The sequence below is a fragment of the Penaeus monodon genome, chromosome 7 (genome assembly GCF_015228065.2).
Source record: "Penaeus monodon isolate SGIC_2016 chromosome 7, NSTDA_Pmon_1, whole genome shotgun sequence".
Taxonomy (NCBI): Eukaryota; Metazoa; Arthropoda; class Malacostraca; order Decapoda; family Penaeidae; genus Penaeus; species Penaeus monodon.
Window position 1 is genome coordinate 12,450,752 of NC_051392.1, and position 20,000 is coordinate 12,470,751.

Sequence of the window (20,000 nt, forward strand, 5' to 3'; positions counted from 1 at the left end):
CACACCCACGGCGAAAGCGGCAGTGCGCACGAGGGCGTGAAGAGGGTATCCCAAACAGCTGTGTCCAACATCAGAAAGGAGAGCCACTCTCAGGAATTCAACTTCACTGCTGCCACTCGACCTGCTGGCAACTCGCAGTCAGGGCTGCAGGCGGCCAGGCCCTCCTCCCCTACGCCCACGCCCCTGCCCGCCTCGCCCGTGGCCTCGCACAGAGTGCCCACCCACTCAGCCTTCAGTAGTAAGGCAGACAGGGCACAGGAGAGTGATCGCGTCCTACAGGAGAACCTCAAGAACGTGGAAAAATCGCGGCCGCAGATACAGCAACAGACTGCCAAAGTGGAACCTCCTGCGAGGTTAGAGTCTAAGGTTGAACCCTTAAAAGAAACCAAAGTCGAACTTGTGAAACCTACCCCTACTAAAGTAGATCCTGTGAAACCTACTCCTACGAAAGTGGATCCCGTAAAATCTACTCCAACGAAAGTGGATCCCGTGAAATCCGCTCCCGAAGTGGAGCAGCCCCCTAAGTGGTCCCCTAAAAAAGTGGCCCCCCCAAAAAGCGAATACCCCCAGTCCCCAGTGCTCAGCAAGCCCTCTCCCGCCGACGAGCTGGTGCGGTCCTCGGGCAAGGGCTCACTGGTGGAGGCCGTGAACACCTCCAACAAGCAGGCCTCCACCAACGGCGCGGGCGGCCTCTCCACGCCTCCCCTCAAGACGGCAGGACTCAGGGACAGGTGGCACCAGCAGGAGAACAACACCATCGTCTTCAACTTCACCGCCAGTAAGAAAACCACCCCGGACTACATCGAGAACGATGGCATCGACCTGTCCAAACGGAGACCTGAGGTGAGTCCGAAGAGCTTTTGAGTTCACCCCCGTATCTCGCCCCTTCCTTTCCCCTCCCCCCTAAATCTGCAGCTATATTCTTCGTCGCAACTTTCACGTCGGGTCGATGTTGCTTCACCTTGCAGCAGCTGTACCCAAATGCAAGCGCTCCTTGGCCTTGTTTCAATGTTGTTCTATAGTGTCTATGAAACTGCCATTGCACTTTTGATGTCAGCATATCAGTTAGCTCCATGTAAACTCTTTTTTTTACTTCGGTTTTCTGTCTGTGGATTTCCAAGATGGGTTTGTTATTCTGTTAAAAAATCCACTAGTTTACTTGTCATACAAATTCATCGTTAAAATCAAAGGAGCTGTCTCTTGGATCGTCGTGTCATGATCAATTGAGGCAATACGGGCGCTCTGTCATGCACAGATCTGCTGTGTTATCCGTGACAGAATCCGGGAATCTGGAGTATTGTATTATTTTGTGCTCTAGGTCACGCTCTTTTTAGTCGCCACTTTTTTCTCTTTAGTAGACAGGAGTCTTAACTTTCGGGCTTGATTCTCGTCACGACAAAGAAACGAATTAAGATTTGTGGACGTGACTTTTGTGCTTAGCTGTTCTATTGTCTTTTGCTATCGCGTATCCCACTTTCTATTTAGAATTACTGTATGAAATTTGTGTTTTAATGTTTTGCTTTTTCGTTTTCTCTTGATTTTTTTCCCGAAGAGGGTTGTTGGTGGATGAGTGTGTGATGTGAGGAGTGAGCTGCGGAGACCAGTCGGACCAGTTATTGCACAGACCTCTGGCCGAGCTAGGTCACACTTAATATTGTTGTTCTCACTAGGTCATACACGAGCTTACTAACATGCCGTCTAACTCATTGTGCTATCGACAGCAGAGTAATTCTGACTGTGAGTGTACTAGGTAATACAAGTGCTTGCTGGTACAGTTTATTTTGATCTTGTAAGAAACTGGAGCGTTCAAATGTGTTCGAGATGTGTATTATTTATTCTTCACTTGGCAGGATTATTCATAAAGTATTTACAGTGAGGCATAAATCAAGCACACTAGAGGGTTCTGCTAAAGCAGGGGTCTTGCATCACCCGTACTTAGAACAAGGTCTTCTTGCTTACGTACTCGTCGTAAAGCAGGTAAAATGCTAATAAGAGTCGTTCTCTGCCAGGCCGAAGTGGTACACAGGTGGTCGTGCGGACTGAAAATATGGCGCATCATTACAGGGTAGCGAAGCTGGGAAAAGCCTAAATGTAAAGTGGTTATTAGTTTTATACTAACCATTATCTTGACTTAACAGCCAGAACACACACAAGATTTAACCATTAATTGAATGACAAGTAATCTTGGACTAGGTTATGCTACACGCCGGGATACATTTCCATAACGGTATCCCGTTACTGGTGTTCATACACAAGATTCAGCGCCTAGTCACACTAAAGAGGGTAAATTCTGCACTAGTTTGTATACATGCCATGAATGCATAATTGTATGCATGGTGCACACATATGGGAATTTTGCATAACATCTAGTTTGTGAACAATATTGTAGGATGGAGGACTCGGGGGTGTCTGCCATTAGTTTATTGAATACATTCTTTTATTAAGCAACTTCTTTTATTAAGCTAAGCATGATTACATTTAGAACAAGTGATGTGTCGGCTGTAAATCTGTTTGCTGCTGTGACTTCAGCTTTGTTACACTTTAACATGATGCTTGGTCTTCCATGCATGTATCTAATTTTAGGAAGATGTCGCCTGTGCATTTCTTCTATGTTTAAGCCGTATATTTTTAACCCTCCTCTTCCCTCTCATTCGATTTAAGCAATCAAGCCACGTAAGAAGCTTCGCCTTCAAGATTTAAAAGGTCAGGTGATTGTTGACACGATCTAGTCATCACCCTCGCACTGAACAGGATGGGGTTGCAGAGCCTGGAGGGGATGGTCCCTTTCCCGGATTGAGTGATCGGCCAACGGATCTGCTCTTAACCTCTCTCACTTTGTCTCTCCCTCTGTCAGGCTCTTTATCTGTCTGTCGGTTTCTCTCTCTCTCTCTCTCTCTCTCTCTCTCTCTTTCTCCCCTCTCTCTCTCTCTCCTCTCTCTCCCCTTCTTCTCTCTCCCTCTTCTCTCTCTCTCTCTCTCTCTCTCTCTGCCCTCTCTCTTCTCTCTCTCTCTCTCCTCTTTCTCTCCCCTCTCTCTCCTCTCTCTCTCTCTCTCTCTCTCTCTCTCTCTCTCTCTCTCTCTCTCTCTCTCTTCTCCCTCTCTCCTCTCCTCTCCCCTCTTCTCTCTCTCTCTCCTCCCCCTTCTCTCACTCCTCCCTTTCTCTCCTCCCTCCTCTCCTCACTCCCCTCTTTCTGCTCCCTCCCTCCCTCCTCCCTTCTAGCTCCCTTTCTCTCTCCTCTCTCTCCCTCTCCCTCCTCCCTCTCCCTCTCCCTCTCCCTCGTCCCTCCCCTCCCCCCCCCTCCCCCCTCCCCCCCCCTCCCTCCCTCTCTCTCTCTATCTCTCTCCCTTTCTCTCTTCCTCTCTCTCTCCTTCTCTCTCTCGCTATCGCTCTTTATATGTATACCAATGTCGAAATAACACATAGGCTATTTCAACTTCAGTATATACGGGATGTTTATGTATGTATACGATTGCTTGAATATGTATGTAGCTGCCTGTTTACGCCATCATCAACATCTTCAGTTCGGAAGGTTGTGTGATCTCGAACCTCCACTCTCGGTGTGGTATGTGACTGTTAATTGTATGTTGTAAACTGAGCTACCTTTGACCGCCGTGAGACCGATGCAGACCAGGAGTGTACCGCACAGTCCTAGCTGTTTTGGTCTGGTGTAAACCTAGGGAAAGTGGGTGTTTTCTCTTAGAAAAAATATGTTTTCAGTGTGTGTGTGTGTGTGTGTGTGTGTGTGTGTGTGTGTGTGTGTGTGTGTGTGTGTGTGTGTGTGTGTGTGTTCGTGTTCGGGTTTATGTGAATGTATTTATACATGTATGGTTGAATAGATATATGGATGCATATTTGCATGTATGTATGCATATGTACGGGAATCATGCACCACTATGAAAGCTATTCTTAATCAAAGGTCTTCTTCACCAGAAGTTTGGTCTCGGCGCGAGTGTGGTGGTGGCGGCGGTGTCGACGCGTGTTATCAGATAGTGACAGAACACATCCTGTCTGGTAACACGCACTCCACAGCTCACCATGTAGAGATCGTCCTATGTTGCGCGGCGATTTAATGTCTTGATAGATTATTTGCTAGGGTTTAGAGGTAGGGAAAATGAAAGGGGATAGAGTGAGTGTGTGTATGTGTGTGTGTGTGTGTGTGTGTGTGTGTGTGTGTGTGTGTGTGTGTGTGTGTGTGTGTGTGTGTGTGTGTGAGAGAGAGAGAGAGAGAGAGAGAGAGAGAGAGAGAGAGAGAGAGAGAGAGAGAGAGAGAGAGAGAGAGAGAGAGAGAGAGAGGGTGTATGATGGATAGAGGGAGAAAAAAGGACATAAAAGTAAAGGCAAAAGAAGCTTTTGTTTGTGTGGGATCAAATTTCGGTATTTTTGTCGTCGACTTTTACGGAAACCGTTTTCGTTTGATCATTTTCTATCTGAGCGGCGCAGAGTTTTTTTAACTCGTCACTGGCAGAAGATAGCACGTGCAAGGGGCTGCATACTTAACGCGCATTAAGGCAAATAGATCAACAGTTGCGCAAAACACAAGTAAGGATTATAGTCATAGTGAGTGTCGAGGTTATGGCAGGTGATAACGCTATGTTTTTTTGTTGGAATTTATGGGGAACGTGGGGGGACGGGGGGGGGGCACGTGTGTTGACGTAGGCCTAGCCGGATATGCAAAGTAGGAGACTGTCATCTCGGCGGCGCGTTGTGTAGGTCTGAAATTGATTGTTTGATTCTTTTTTATGGGGGTGGTGGTGGTGAAGGGGCGTTCTATTTATGACGTGAGCTGTTGGAAATTGGAGACTCGTCCTGTTTCAAGTAGTAAACGTTTTTACTTTTTTTTCATCGTAGCATAAATGTCTGGGATTTCTTGAACCGGGGATGCAAAGTTAGTAGAGGCCACGTATGTATACCAATATGAACTCGGTATGAACTTCATGCATTCTCAGTCTAGAGCCCTGGAAATGGACGTATTATTACCATACCTGTGTGCAGCATACCACAGCCAAGGGGGCAGCTATGTCAACACCGTCTTGGGACCGTTAAAACCTCAAGGTGTTCGGCCCACTCGTCCAAACGCGCTCTCGCCTCCTGGATGCAGAGAGTCCGAACGAGTGGACGGCGGGGCGGCCATGACCAGGGAGCGCCCTCTGGAAGTTCGTTAGGGATGGCGTATCCTTGAGGAGCCTAACCATGACCACTGCTCTTCTGTGGGCGGGGGGGGGGGGGTCCGCCGTTTGACATGCCGTTGATCTGTTGGAACTCGCTGGATATGTCAATTGTTTTTTTTTTCTTTATATTTCGAACGAGAGAAAGGTGTGCTTAGTCCTGTGGCTATTTTTTTTTATATACAGTTATAGATGGTATCTGGTCGAGAGCTTTACAACAGCGGCACATGGTCTGTGGCAACGTACTTTCTATTTCTGCGGTAAGGTACTTCACCCGGGCAGTTATGTTGTATAAACACGAGTGGAAAACCCGGAAGGAAAGTATGGTATTCATTCGTATTTCAAAAATTAATTTGTATTCTCTGACGAAACGAAGTGCGTGACGTAAACTTATAACCGGCATTCTACAGGGGAAAATAGATGATTGAAAGTCGGGTTAAAGGGCGTCAGATCGAAACCTCCGTCAGCTCCCAAGGTAAAACCGCATGCAACCGGGGAAGGATTTGGCTCACGTGAAAAGTTCACAAAGGCTACTTGCTGTGTGGGCACCAACTTTCCCTCAAGACGAGTCACGCGCGGCAGCCACGAGCTTTCCTGACCTGCAGTCGGTGACCTGCCGTGTTGCATGGAAGGGGGGGGGGAGGGGTTACAGGAGTGTAAGAGCCACGCATCACCAGCCGGGCCTCGTGCCGACTTTGCGTGGCGGAGCAGTTCACGACACGGCTTCTTTGTTTCGAGGCAGCATATGGGGTCGCATAGATTTTTTTTTTTTACCTGATCTATCCATGCCTGTGCATTAGATTAAATGCTTATGAGTTTTCTCTACCATTGGTCTTGGTATAACTATCTTTGGGAATAAGTTGCAGTACCTGTGATTAGAACTCTACATTCGGCCTTTGAGTTCAAGGTCCTGAACTTCATTCGACGGTAGCCCTCTGACAGACCCTTCCTCCCCAGGAACGCCGCATAAAAAAGGCAGTGATTACACGTTCCCGACAGCCGCACGCATTCTGGCTATTAGATAATGAAGTAGTTCTCGGCGGGCAAACTGGTTTCCTCGGTCACGCCGGCCTGCCGTCAGCGACGTAACCAGCGTGGGGAAGGAGTGCACGAGGGGAAGAGGCGAATGAAGGAAGGGGGTGGGGGAGGGTGTGCGTAGAGGGGAGTTCGATGGGGATTCGGATGTGGGGAGAGGCTCTCCGAGACGCCCGCGAAAAGAAAAGGTTGGAGAGGCAAGGGAGGAGGGAGAAGACAAGGAGGGGTGGGAGTCTGCAGGGATGCCGGTGAGGGTTTGGAAAGCACAAAGGGGCGAGGGGCGGCTGTGTGCGCGGCCGTCAGGATGAGGGGGTGCGGGGAGGCCGTTGAAAGGAGTGTCGATGAGAAGGTTTCGCGTAATTAACAAACATGTTTCCCCCGACCCCCGAGCCGGGGATTGCAAACTGATAGAAACTACTGTGCAACATGCGAGAGTGAAAAGTGACTGTTGCTCCCGAAAGTGATTGATATATGTGGCGAAAGTTCCAAATGTCGAATTATGAACGGGCGACAGCTTTTAAAAGTTGAAATGAGAAATGTACAGGAATGGGGAAGGGGGAGGGCGCGGATAGAGTTGACGGATTGACTGGTAGATTGCGGCCGTGGGGGTGAGGGCGTGATAAAGAGAAGGGGGAAGCTCCCGTTATCCAGAGGCTTTATAAGGCTAAGGACATTTTTATGCAGTGTTGACTTTGTGATCGGGCAGATAAACTGGCACACAAATTAAATAATGTTTATCCTACACGCTTTAATGGATGTCAAAAATGGAGTTAAGTAATTTCGTGACTTTCTAGTGAATGGATGAATTTGAATATGTCTAACCGTGATAGTGAACGATTGATTAACGGTTTAATAACTTGAGTGAGTGAGTGAGTAGGAGAGTCAGTGAGTGAAAGTAACGGTGCGTCATGAGCGAGGCATGCGTGCGAGCGAGGCCGTGGCGGAGTGTACCAGAGGAGGCTGGGTGCATGTGTAACCCAACCATGGGGAGGGGCGGCCATGGGGTATCTTGCAGCCTCTGTCGTGTTCAGTACAGCTCTCTTGTTGGTCTATGGGGCCAAAGGACGAAAATGCACTTGAATGCTTTTCTCGGACCTTAATGATTCTTGGTATTAATGGGTACGTTTCTTGGTCTTTTACTTCCACGCTTTCATTTTTATTTAATATTTTTTCAAGAGCGTCGGTCTGAGTGCGAGAATGGAAAGGGTTGTCTATAGCTTAGGAGATCACGGCATTGCGCACCCTTGACATATATAGTTTAAGAATTCGTTGATATTGGAGATTGAGTCCCGATCGAGTTTCGCAGAAAATGAATCGACGTTCAGTAACTCACGAGCAAATCCCTGGTTGCTCTGAGGAAAAGGAACTCATTTACATTGAACTTTTATCCCCATTCGCCTCCCCTCCGGATCCGCTCTTGGCAACAGGCTGCAGGACTCGCCCCAAAGACTCCTTAAAAGGGCATGCAGAGGGGCACAGTCGGTTTCCATTCCTAGCGACATAGACTCGTACCGTGCATCTGGCTGATTGCTTCGAGGTCCTCCGAATATTCCCCAGGATATCCTCACAATGCTATGTGAGTCACAATCCCAACTGATGGCGCTCTGGTGCTGTCTGGGGTTGGCTACTTGCATATGATGGCGTCGGGACAGCGATCATGTTGTGGTTTTGGCTGTGAAGTCACCTCTAAGGGATATAAGGAACCTTTGTAGGGGTTAACGGGCGGGGTGGGGGAGGGTGGGGGGTAAGCACGCCAACAACACTGACTGTGACGATGCGGGGGACTTGGAGCGAAGGCGGGAGGTGCGAGTGACCATGTCCAGGCCCCGACACCATCCTCCGCCACCACACTAATATGGCTTGTTCACCCACTGAAGGTCAGTCCAGGTCAGCTGGTTGTTGACTGCGGCGGCGACGGGGGCAGGAGGGTTGGCAATTTTCAGCCAGTTTTTGGATTTTCCTTAATGCGTCGTTAGGTCTTAATTGATCATAGATATCCGAATAAATTTAACTTTCTTGGTAATATATAGGCTTTGCTATGAGGTGAGTGTAAGGACTTCGAGTTCTATTTTGTGTAAAGGGCCTTTTACTTGTGCTCCTGATTCGCGGAATGGCAGCAGACGTAAGAAAGATGAATGGACACAAGGAAGATAAAAAAGTGTAAGTTGAACAACAAGCACCGTGCGCCCCCCCCCCCCCTCGGAACACGTCGGCCACACCCCCCGCCTTCGGTCTGGTAGGACGGATATGACTTGGTCGTGTTCGGGTATAAACTGGGCGGATGATCAGACTTGGTTGGAAGTCCTGCTCTCGCTCGCTCGCATCCGCTCGTTGTTCTGGCTTTGTTGTTCCCTCTTCTTTAGGCTGATTTTTTTGTTGTCTTTTTCTTTCGTTGCACGCTCTATTGGGGCGTTTATGAAGAAATTGTGCATGCAATCCTCTGTTAGTGGGTGTGTAACCCTAACTGCTTTATTTTCTTATCTATTTTTCCCTGAGGTCCTTTTCTCTCCATCATAGAGGCCTTTTTTCAACATTTTCCCTTATGTAGAAATGTGCTGCTTGATGACGATGCGTTAAGGAGAAAGTTCCCGCTGGATGAAGACATCGCTTGCTCTTCCCTCGTCATATGTTGTGGTTGGTTATTGATGTTTATGCTGTCATCGCCTCTTCAGCCCCCCTTTGTGAACAAACATCTACTCCCTTTGTTTATTTTGCAGTTATTTATTTCATGACATCTTCATCATCTTTACATACTGTCTTGTTTTTTCCCTGGCATTTTCTCCATTCTTTTGGTCCACACTGTCATAATTTCCTCGGACAATCCTCTCCTTTCTTTGTTCATCCATCTCCCGTCAGACATGTATTATCCTCGTTTGCCAGAATTATTGCCATTGTTGTTGTTTCTGTTATTTCTTTTATTATTAAAGTCTCTGTCTTGGAAATGGAGACTTTGTGGAGATGGTGTTTGGAAGTAAACAAGGATTTTAAACTGACCAGACTACTTTGTTGATTGGCGCCGTCAGTTACGAGGGATATTTTGGCGTTCGTGGTAAGCATGCATTTCTCAAAATGTGAAGTAGAGCAGTGTATGTGTGACAGCTAACTTCCCTGTGTGGAGAAGATTGCTTCGGTATAGAAACTTGACTCCGATATTATTATCATCGTTACCGACATTATTGCTATTTGTCTACACTTAATGGGATTTTTTTCCCCTGATCTGGCCGTACATTTAAGAAAACGGCATGGAATCCAGGCTTCTCGGATTGTGCCTGTGAACTAGGGGCTAAAGCGATGTTTTGCATGTGCAACATCCGTTATGTATGTACAGCGTGGTTTGTCCGCAATTTAGCCCCCGCGGTAATTGTGTGGCTGAGCTATTACATCGTTATCTTCGGCAGTAATTATAATCTATAACTTATGTAAAGTAAGACGGGAGTTCGTGGATGTGGACCGCCCATTCTCTCTCTCCCTTTCTTCCTTTCTCTATCTCTCTCCTCTTTCCCCTGGCCTCTCTCCATTTTCCCCTGCTCCCTCCCTCCCTCCCCCTCTCTCTCTCTCTCTCTCTCTCTCTCTCTCTCTCCTCTCTCTCTCTCTCTCTCTCTCTCTCCTCTCCCTCTCATTCTCCTCTTCGTTTTATCTCTCTCTCTCTCTCTCTCTCTCTCTCTCTCCCCTCCCTCTCTCCCTCCTCTCCTCCCTCTCCTCCCTCCCTCTCTCCTCTCCTCCCTCTCTCTCTCTCTCTCTCTCCTCTCTCTCCCTCTCTCTCCTCTCTCTCTCTCTCTCTCTCTCTCTCTCCCCTCTCTCTCTCTCCTCTCTCTCTCTCTCCCTCTCTCTCTCTCTCTCTCTCTCTCTCTCTCCCTCTCCTCCTCTCCCTCTCCTCCCCTCTCTCTTTCTCCCCCCCCTCTCTCTTTCTCCCCCCCCTCTCTCTCTCCACACACACACACACACACACACACACACACACACACACACACACACACACACACATACACACACACACACCATCACACAATCTCCCTCTTCCCCTCTCTCTCTCTCTCTCTCTCTCTCTCCTCCCTCCCTCCTCTCCCTCTCCCTCCCCCTCCCCCTCTCCCTCCCTCTCTCTCCCTCTCTCTCTCTCTCCCTCTCTCCCCCCCCTCTCTCTCTCTCTCCCTCCCCCTTTCCCTCTTCCTTCCCTTCTCTCCTCTCTATTTTTCTTCCTTCCCACCCCTTTGTTTGCATATGCATGTGTGCCGTTCATACATATCCATATTGATTAAGGTCCAGTCCTGCCACTGCAGTTGATATGTTCCGCGTCCATACAGGTAAGCCGATAAGCCTTGAGTGAGAACACACAGGTAGGAGTGAAGTAGCAGGGGATCCTGTTAATAGATCCCTCGCGAGTCAGAAGCAGGGGAAGGAAGGATGCTAGTGAATGCGGAGGAAGGGGATTCGCTGAAGGAAACCAAGTAGGCAATGAGGAGTGTTCCTTAAATGGAGACGTTTATCACGCAGCTGCTGGTTGAATGTGCCCAGCTGGCTTCCCTCGTCTTGCCTTTACGTCAGGCCAGGGCAACGCAAGGCAACACCAAAGGGGAACGTTCTTTTTTTTCTCGGTGGTGTCCCGGAATAGCAATTTTGCGTCTTAAAGGAAATGTGAGTCGGATTAAAGTTAGGTTGAAAGAGGGGGTTTAGAAATATCGGCTCAGGGAAGTTCAGACGAAATGGGAATCTGAAAAGGGTCTTTGAAACTAATCGATTCCAGAGGGGAGGTACCTGCACGTTAGCGATTACGCGAAGCAAGCAAGATTAGAAACAAAGGCGACCAAGAGAAGCAAGCAAGATAAAAAGAAAGAAAGATAGAAGAGTGGATGCAGGAGCGCGAAAGAAAGGAACTGAAGCATGAGGCGACGATCATGAGAATCTGACGCAGGGCATGGTAATGAGTAGTAAGCCTACCTGTTTGCCGACTGCGGGTTGTTGTAATGCACGAAAAGGGCAGAGGTTTGCCGGAAGCAGCAGTTCCGTCCGGTGTTTATGCTGAACAGTTTCTGGTGTTTGTGTCTGTAGCTGAATGCAAGTTGAATGCAAGCTGTTAGACGCATTCGCCTCGCAACAATTCGGCCTTTGCTAGGCTTCATTCAGCCCCCGTGATCACGGGGTCAGATGTAGAGAAATGTAGGACGCGGCTCGTATAGATGTGTAGCAATTCCAGCGTGGCACAGCTGCTGCACCTGACCCGTTTACCTCGATGGCTGCTACTTCCCTGCGGAGGCGAGCCCCTTGCCCTTTCCTCCTGTGCTTGCCCGCTTCCCCTTTCCCCTCCTCAAACGCTTCCTCATTGCTGCCCACTTCTTCCTTTCTTGCTTCGGTGATTTGGAAATTAGTCGAGAAGGCATATTTAAGTATAATTTGGCTGTGAGCTTTGAATGTATTTTGAAAGCAAAGCTGTTTTGGATTCAGTCCTTGCAAATGGCATGTTTACAGAGGGACCGTAAAACACCAACGCACACATACATACGCTTACACAAACACCCCTTTGTTCATTCATCAAAAGATGCGATTCGTACGATGTTTATACACGATATCAAAACACATAAAAATAATTTCATCGACGAACAGAGAGAGCAAGCCATCCGAGCTTACGTACTTGCTTACAGCTTATGTAGGCAGTCCATCTCGTAGGCAGTTAGTGGGGCAGTAAAGCAAACAACGTGCACTGGCCGCAGAAAGAAAAAACAGCTGATCCGTGACGCAGAACAGCTGATTCATGACCGCCGTAGCTGCTCCCTCCTGGTACACTTCTGCCACCGCCACCACCATCATCATCCTCGAGTGTGACGTCATGCATTATTGTTCCTTATTAAACCTCTGGAGCTGCTGATTCCGGGGCTTTGTGACTTAAAAGAGAGACAAAAAAAAAACTTCACTAGGGATCATTTTATTTTCATTTTTTTAAAGGGAATGGAGGCTGTTTGTTGACTAGGCTTATCCCAGGCTAGGTTTTTCCTTCGTTATCTTTCCCTCCGCCCACGTTCGTTGACCTTGGGGTGTGTTCTTCCACGTGTTGACTCAGTGTTTTAGAGGTGCTGCAACATCCGACCGCCGATCTTATTAGCCTATTTGCCTGTGCCACACACGCCTACCAGGCTGCTGCATCATCTTGCACTGCGTCTTAGCACACCACTCAACATCTAGCACAGCCTTGTTGTTTTGGATAGAATTCACTCAACTCATCACAACGCCCCCCCCCCCTCACCCCCATCATCCTACCCACCTCATCCTTCGCTACGGCATTACCTTACACCTCCCCCCCCCCTTTCCTCGCCTAACATTAACATCACCATAACATCACCATCACTCTACAGCGACATTCCCCGCGCCACACCACACCCGCTGTTAATACGCCACGCCCATCACTGTAAGGTAATGAGTGCGAGGGAGACGGAACGGGATTATGTGTATCTTTGGTACCATATGGTGTAGCTGGCAAGTTCCCTTCTTCTAATCCCCCTCCTTCCCTCCCCGCCTCCCCACCGTTACCACTCCTTTCCCCACCCCCACCACCCCCCACCGCGCCCTTCCCCACCGCGCCCTTCCCCTTGATTCACACGCAACCTTATTTGCTTTCTTGTCAGCCGAACACACGGTCGTCACACCCTCTGCATGGTTGGATCGATTGTTTGAAGTGATGTCAGGTTGATAAAGCGTTTCTTCCTCGTCTTCAGCGGAAAGGGTTGTTCGGAATGACCGGGGTGACGGCTACACGGGGCGGTAGTCAAGCGTCACGCTGTGGTGCTGGCAGCGGCTACCGTGTCGGTCACCAGCAGGTTGGCGACACACCCCTTGTACTGGCGAGTCCGTCTTGGTTTGGACACACTCTTTCTTCCCCCCTCCCTCCCTTCCCTATTCTTCCCTCCCTTTCTCCCCCCCTCCTCCCCTCCCTCCCCCCTGGTCTTCCTCGAGCCTCCTCCCTTTATCTAATTTCCTTGACCTCTCCCCCACTGTATTTTCTTTCCTTGGAATCATATCATCTCTCTTCGTCTTCCTCTCTTTCTCCGTATCCTTCCTTTAGTCCTTCGGTGATATATATTCCTCCCATTTGTCGTAGGGAGAGGGGGAGTGGAGGGAGTGGGGGCTTTGGTTAGTATGGAGGGACGGTGGACGCGAGATCGGCGGCTCGGGCTGGGGAAGAAAGGGGAGGGGGGAAGGGGTTGCTTGTTTGTGTTTTTGTCGTCGCGTGTTCCGTCTTCTCTCGGGGTCGCGGCGGTAGGGAGCGGAATATGATTTGAATTCCCTCGGCGGTTGAACAGGGGGATTCTCGTCATGTCGGACACATCTCGGTCCCTTTTGTTTATGGTGGGTTATGAGCAAGGGGTTTTAACATACTGCAGCATTTACGTGGAAGCTCGACCCCCCCCCTCTCTCTCTCTCATATCACACGCATTTACGCGCACGCACATACACACGAACGCACACGCACACGCACACACACACACACACACGCAAAATTTTATATAATCCAGTATGATATGGATAACAATTCAACCTGGTCTGAACCAGGGGGACTGAAAAAAATGCAGCGTCACATGTAAACTGACGAATAGACAACACGAGTTCAGCATGACCAGGAAACATGCTATCCGTACCGGTTGTATTAGATAATACACCTCTACATGCACGGCATTTAGTCAGCGCTTGAATGGGATACTACTGAAAACAGAATTACTAGGTTCTTTTAGTGTATTCATTCGCGATGTTCATTGAGTGGGAGGCGCGGCGGTACTACTTATAACGGACAGGAAAGTAGTGCGTGCTGTCAACAGGAGGTATGATAGCCACAAATGTCGTCGTTGTGGCGACAGGCCAAGAAACCGCAGCAGAATCATCTTGAAAGACTTCTACTATTGACTAGACTGTTTCCGGTATGGTAGATGGCTGACGTGAGACCGGCGTGACTTTTTCCGATAAAGATAGGAGAGAGAAAGACAGGGAGTTCGGATAAAGAATGGCGTCGCAGCTGCAAAATATCTAACAGGGACGAACGATAAAACCAGCGTCGGCTTGTTTTGAAACTGTGCGCTGTTTTGAAGTGGGGAAATCTGGTTTCCCGATAGAGGGCTTGAATATTTCCGACCGACAATAACATGCTCACACTCACAACGGACGTGCTGCTTGTTTATGGCCATGGCGTAATGTTCTTCAGTATCGCAGCTGAGTGAGGGCACATTTGCCTGTTCTATTATTAAAATGTTGGTTGATACTCATTGTTGAACAGGACTTACTGTTTAGACTGACTTTTTTGAACGCTTTTGAACGTATGAAATGGCAAACTGCTCTGTCAGATGATTATGTGACTCGCTTTGAAAACGGTAATTGTAATTCTGGTTGAGCCTGAAACGTTCTGTGCAATGCATGGCTAGTCAGTGGCATCTATTATACAAGATTTGGTTGAAAGCGCTTGCTTTAGTACTTCACAGCTAACACTAGGTCACTTCAGACCTGCGATGCTGGATGTTGGTCTAAGGTAATAACAGCTGTGGCGAGTCGGCGCTATTGACATTCTATCAAGGTTGTTGTGAAAGATGATGTTGAAGCCTGAGATGGTGATGGCGGTTAACAGTTTCGCTCGTGCTTCGTGGAGGCCTAGTTTCCACGTTTATTGCACGCTTTTATATGTTAGCTCGGTTGATGTTAGATTACGTCGCATGCACCTTTAGTTTTATGCCCTGACAGAATTGCAGTGTATGATAATCCGTTCGTTGTAGTATAACGCCGAGCAGTTGAGAATTCATCGTGGTGTTTTGTAAATGTGCATATTTTCCGGTCATTATTATTTTTGTCAGTGCTTAAATTACAATTTGTTTGAATTATAAGAATATTTGTGTAACATGTTTAGGGTAGACCCAAAGTGGGCAGCATTGTCATTTGATGCTGAGTCTAACCTTGAAGCTCAGTGTTAACCTGATTGTGGTTCGTTGCTCTTCCAGCCAAGCCTATGTTTTTATGTTAACAAATGCACATTAAACTCGTTTGGCTAAGTATTAAACGCTGCTTTTAGGCGAGCAAGACTGAAGTTTCGGTTGGATGCAGCAAGATTCGGGGAATGAACCAGCTTTGCACGAGGAAGTCCGCGTGCGCACTGGACCCTCACCGGCGACAGTTGTCAAGTACTCTATTACTGATCCGTTATCCCTTTCCCGTCGGTGGTGTGTTAGGATAACCTGTTTTCCCGTATTATTACCGACACTTGATGAATAATTTTGAAGCAGAAGAATAAGACGGAACAGTCTTTGATTTCTTCTCTTTCCTTCATCAGAGACGTAGGCAACCCACTTCCAAGATTTGAAAAAAAGATCTGGCGACACTAGGCAACCGGAGATAGTCAGCTGTTTGCATGGAAGTTCAAAGTACGAGAGGGAGTATTTTTTGCTGTGAGGAATCTTAGGGGCTCCTGGAAGTCACAGTTGGTGGGTAGATGTCATGGGAGGGAGGGCGTCCACGAGTCCATGCTGGCTGTGGTGCGTGTGCGAAACAAGGGAGTAGAATTGCTGGCGCACGTACAGAGCCTTTTTTTTCGTATACTTAATTGTTGATTACCTTGACTGTGTACTGGCCTTGTCATTCGCTGTTAGATAAACGTGTGCTTCTTTTTCTTTTTTTCTTGTTCATTCTTTTTATCATTTAAAAAGGTATCCCCTGTATTGTTTCTTTCCAGTTTGTTGGGAGTTGGTTCAAAAGATCCGGTCGATCAGGTCAAGGTGTAGCAAGATGCATAGAGTATATGCTACGTTTTGTAGAAGCTCCTTTTCGGCTTCTAGGCTGCCTTGAAATAGTGCCGGAATGGATTTATTCCAGCATACGTATCCCGAACACTGAAACAGTAATTGAGGGAGTCGATTTTTCACCGAAACGGGAAATCTTAACAAGTACCGGTACGATGAGTGCAGATCGGTGGCTCGGTTTGCGGGCACCACTGCGGTCGAGCCGTTGGCGCATGCGGTGAACGAGGCTTTACCCGGGCACGTGTCCAGCAAGGCCGAGTAGGCTGTTTTGAGGATGTAGAAGGCTTACTACGCCCGTATGTTTCCTGTTTAGAGTTTGTTCTGGGTGGCCGGCTCAGTGGGCCGTGCTCGAGCGTGAACACCCCAGTCAAGGTAGACCTCTTCGCCTCCGTCGCCGCCCTCCCGTTTCGCTGGATCCCGGAAGCTTCCTTGCCGCCGCGAGTATTCTTTCCTGTTTGCCACGTCGGGCGGAGGCAAGAGCGGAATCAATTTGGCGTGCTGGCTTAGGCGTCGTTGTTCTGCCCTCAGCGCTCGCTTCCGTCAGGGGATATAGCACGAGCGTAAAGGATGGCCAAGACTCGGAAGTGTGCAGGCGTCGGCAGGGTTAGGAAGCAGGAGAATCGGGCAGGGGAATGTTTGGGTATCGGCAGGGTGGGGAAGAAAAGGAATGCAGAGGATGGAGTGCTTAGGCATGCGCAGGGTTGGGGATAAGGAGATGCGACAGCGGGAGAGGCAGTGTTTAGGCATTTGACTGGGGATTAGGATGGGGCGGAGGGGGAGGGGGGTGCATACTTGCCCGCTCACCGTTGCAAATGGCCCGTTCGGCAACCCCTCGTGTCTTTTGTCTTCTCTTCTTTCTTGATTCGGGTGGTCCGCTGCATACGTTCTCTCTCCTTCTCCCCTTTTCCATCTGTCTCTGGTTCATGTGTTTGTTGATCGTTCGCTACATTTTTTTTTTTCTATATTTGTTATTTTTCGTAGCTTTTCAGTTGTGTCAGTTATTATTTTAATAGTAATTTATCATGTTGCCTTTTTTATTTAATTTTATTTTCAACTTTTTTCTCCTTGTTCTTTCGCAGCCCAGATATGATTTATAAATGTTCATTAGTTCCTCCAGTTGTTTATCTTATCACGAGTTTTTTTAATCTCTCCTCCACTTCCTGCTTTCTCATTTGCTTCACATTTCCTTCTCGTTCACCATCTCTCCTTCGTCCATTTCATTCTCTTCCACCCTCTTTCTCCTTTTCCTTCTCTTCCATCTTCCTTCCTCCCTTTTCAAACTATCAGCCTCTACTTTCGCCGTCCTCTGCCCCCATATTTTCCTTTCTTTCACCCCCTTCCTCTCCCTGCTCTTACTTCTTTTTCACCCTCTTCCACTTTCTTCCTGTTCTTTCACCCTCTTCTACCTTTCTCCTTCCTCCTTTCGTTTCCCCCAGCCTAGCGTATGGAAAAGCAGGGTCACACAATGGCTTCCCCGCCGAGGAAATGGTTCATTGCTCTACGGCGTCTCAGAGCCTTAACCTCTCTCCACGGCTTCAAAAGGCCCATTGTTCGCCGCTTTTTTCCATTTTAGGATTTGACTTAAGAAGCCCATTAGGCAGGTCCGTTCAGGGAGCAATTTGCCTGTTTTGAAGGTTGGGTTTCAAGGGCGTGAATGGGCAAAGTTGCAGTCGAGATCGATATCTTGCGCCGGTCTCTCGTTCCTCTCGTCTGCGGGAGGAGGTCTTGCCGACAGCTAAGTTTCCTGCAAGGTTTCCTGGTGGGAGGGGGGAATGCGGCAGGAATCCACCTCGATTTCCTTTCGTCTTATGTCAGGCATTCCCGATTTCCTCCTTTTAGTTTTCTATATTCAATCCTTATGTTGAGATAAAAAAAACTTAAAACAAGACGGTTTGTTTACATATTTATTAAGTTATGGCTTGAAAAGGGATTTCTTGAAATAATCCTGGCGATATAGTCCTACGCGAAGGGGAAAAGACTAGTGAAGCATGTTTTTTTTTCGGCTAATTTTAACGCATAGACTGGCCTGCGGGATCACAGCATCGTCCGCGTCGGTTTGGGTGAGAGGGACTCGGTGCGTTAGTTAGCAGTAGGACTTTTTCGGGGCCTTTCCCATGACTCAGGGGCGCTGCGACGGGACGGGGCTGTTCATGGGAAGTAGGTAGTCGGTGGGTGGGTGTATCGAGGGCCACGGATGTCCCTATCACGAGCTTAACGACGTTGGCGGAAGGGATCGGAACGGGGCGGGATGGGACGGAACGGGATAGGATGGGACGGGACGGGACGGGATAGGATGGGACGGGACGGGATAGGATGGGACGGGACGGGACGGGATAGGATGGGACGGGACGGATAGTGGACGGACGGGATAGGATAGGATGGGACGGGACGGGATAGGATGGGGACGGGATAGGATAGGATGGGACGGATAGATAGATAGATGGACGGACGGACGGATAGATAGGATGGGGACGGGACGGGATAGGATGGGACGGGACGGGATAGGATGGGACGGGACAGGATAGGATGGGATGGGATGGGATGGTTCTCTCCTTGCGGTCACCCTATTCCATCCTCGCCCTTCTCACGGTGTTCAACTACATCTGCATGCATGGACGCTCTTGCATGCGTCTTTCTCTCTCTTTTTCTCTTTTACTCTGACACGCACGTACACACACACAAACTCTCTCTGTCTCTGTCTTTCTCTGTCTCTCTCTCTCTCTCTCTCTCTCTCTCTCTCTCTCTCTCTCTCTCTCTCTCTCTTTCTCTTCTCTCTCCTCTCTCTCCTCTCTCTCTTCTCTCTCTTCTCTCTCTCTCCTCTCTCCTATTCTCTCTCTCTCTCTCTTCTATCTCCTTCTCTCTCTCTCTCTCTTCTCTCTCCTATTCTCTCTCTCTCTCTCTCTCTCTCTCTTCTCCCCTCTCTCTCTCTCTCTCTCTCTCTCTCTCTCTCTCTCTCTCTCTCTCTCTCTCTCTCTCTTCTCCTCTCTCTCCCTTCCCTCTTCCCCCTCCCGCTCTCTCTCTCTCTCTCCTTCCCTCTTCCCTCTTCCCCATCTCACTATCCATTTACTGCTACCAATCGAAAACACTCCCCAATAATTGCCTTTGTTCTCGGCGCCGATCAGCAGGAAGCATCTCATGATAAGTTGTTCGAGAACCTTCCTGGAAAATCTCGCTCAAGGATTAAGAGTCCGCTCCTCCTCGAAAATTAGGGAGCGATAACCTTACTGAGGGTGACAGAGGGAGAAGATCAAAGGGGGGGGGGGTGATACACGTGGTGTGAGTGTGTGTGTGTGAGTGCGAGTGTGTGCGTGTGTGAGTGCGTGCGTGTGTGAGTGCGAGTGTGTGTGTGTGTGCGTGTGTGCGTGTGTGCGTGTGTGCGTGTGCGTGTGCGTGTGCGTGTGTGTGTGTGTGTGTGTGTGTGTGCGCGCGCGCGTGCGTATGTGCGCCCGGGCGTGAGTGAGTGTATTATTTTGTCTGTTTCTTTTTGTTTTCCTACGCCTACCCACGTGTTTGTAACCTATCGCATAGTGAAGCCTCAAGTCCCGCAGCACAATGCATCTTAATCCCCGCGCTGATGGTTCCCTCTGTCTTGCTCGTCGAACAGAGGAGATGCAGCGGATCTGGAATGGCTTTTGTTTAGCTCGGAGGCCGGCCATAGGGGAAAAGAGGAGGGGGGGTATGAGGAGGGGGGAGGGGGTAAGAGGATGGGGATATTGAGGAGCAGCTGCCAGCGACCCTGGGAAAGTGTCGTGAGGAATGCAGGAGGAAAGGAGAGGCGAGGAAGGGGAGGCGTGATGCTCGGTTCTTCAGTGCATTCCAGCGTCTGATTCTAGCTTAGTTGGGGATTTGTCTTTGTTTTGCTTTCTCTTTTTAGATTTTTTGTCTTTTGTTTTTCTTTCTTGTTTTGTTTCTTATGCTTAAATGGTGACCACGGGAGGGCATGCGTTGAGAGATTGGGAACAATGCTGCATGTTGTTTCAGTTAACTTAGTAGAGGCTGGATTTAGGAGTAGTGTTGTTGCAGCATTTGTACTTCTCTT

General features: G+C 48.7%; 1 protein-coding gene across 3 annotated transcripts in view; it reads left to right on the top strand.

Annotated features, from left to right (window-relative positions):
- LOC119575097 (proteoglycan 4-like) overlaps nt 1–20,000 on the top strand; it is a 114,010-nt gene that overhangs the window by 1,691 nt on the left and 92,319 nt on the right. For all 3 annotated transcript variants that reach the window (XM_037922504.1, XM_037922503.1, XM_037922502.1), the window contains exon 1: nt 1–843. This exon is cut by the window's left edge. In XM_037922504.1, the coding sequence (XP_037778432.1) occupies nt 1–843 (843 nt within the window). The remainder of the gene's footprint in view (nt 844–20,000) is intronic.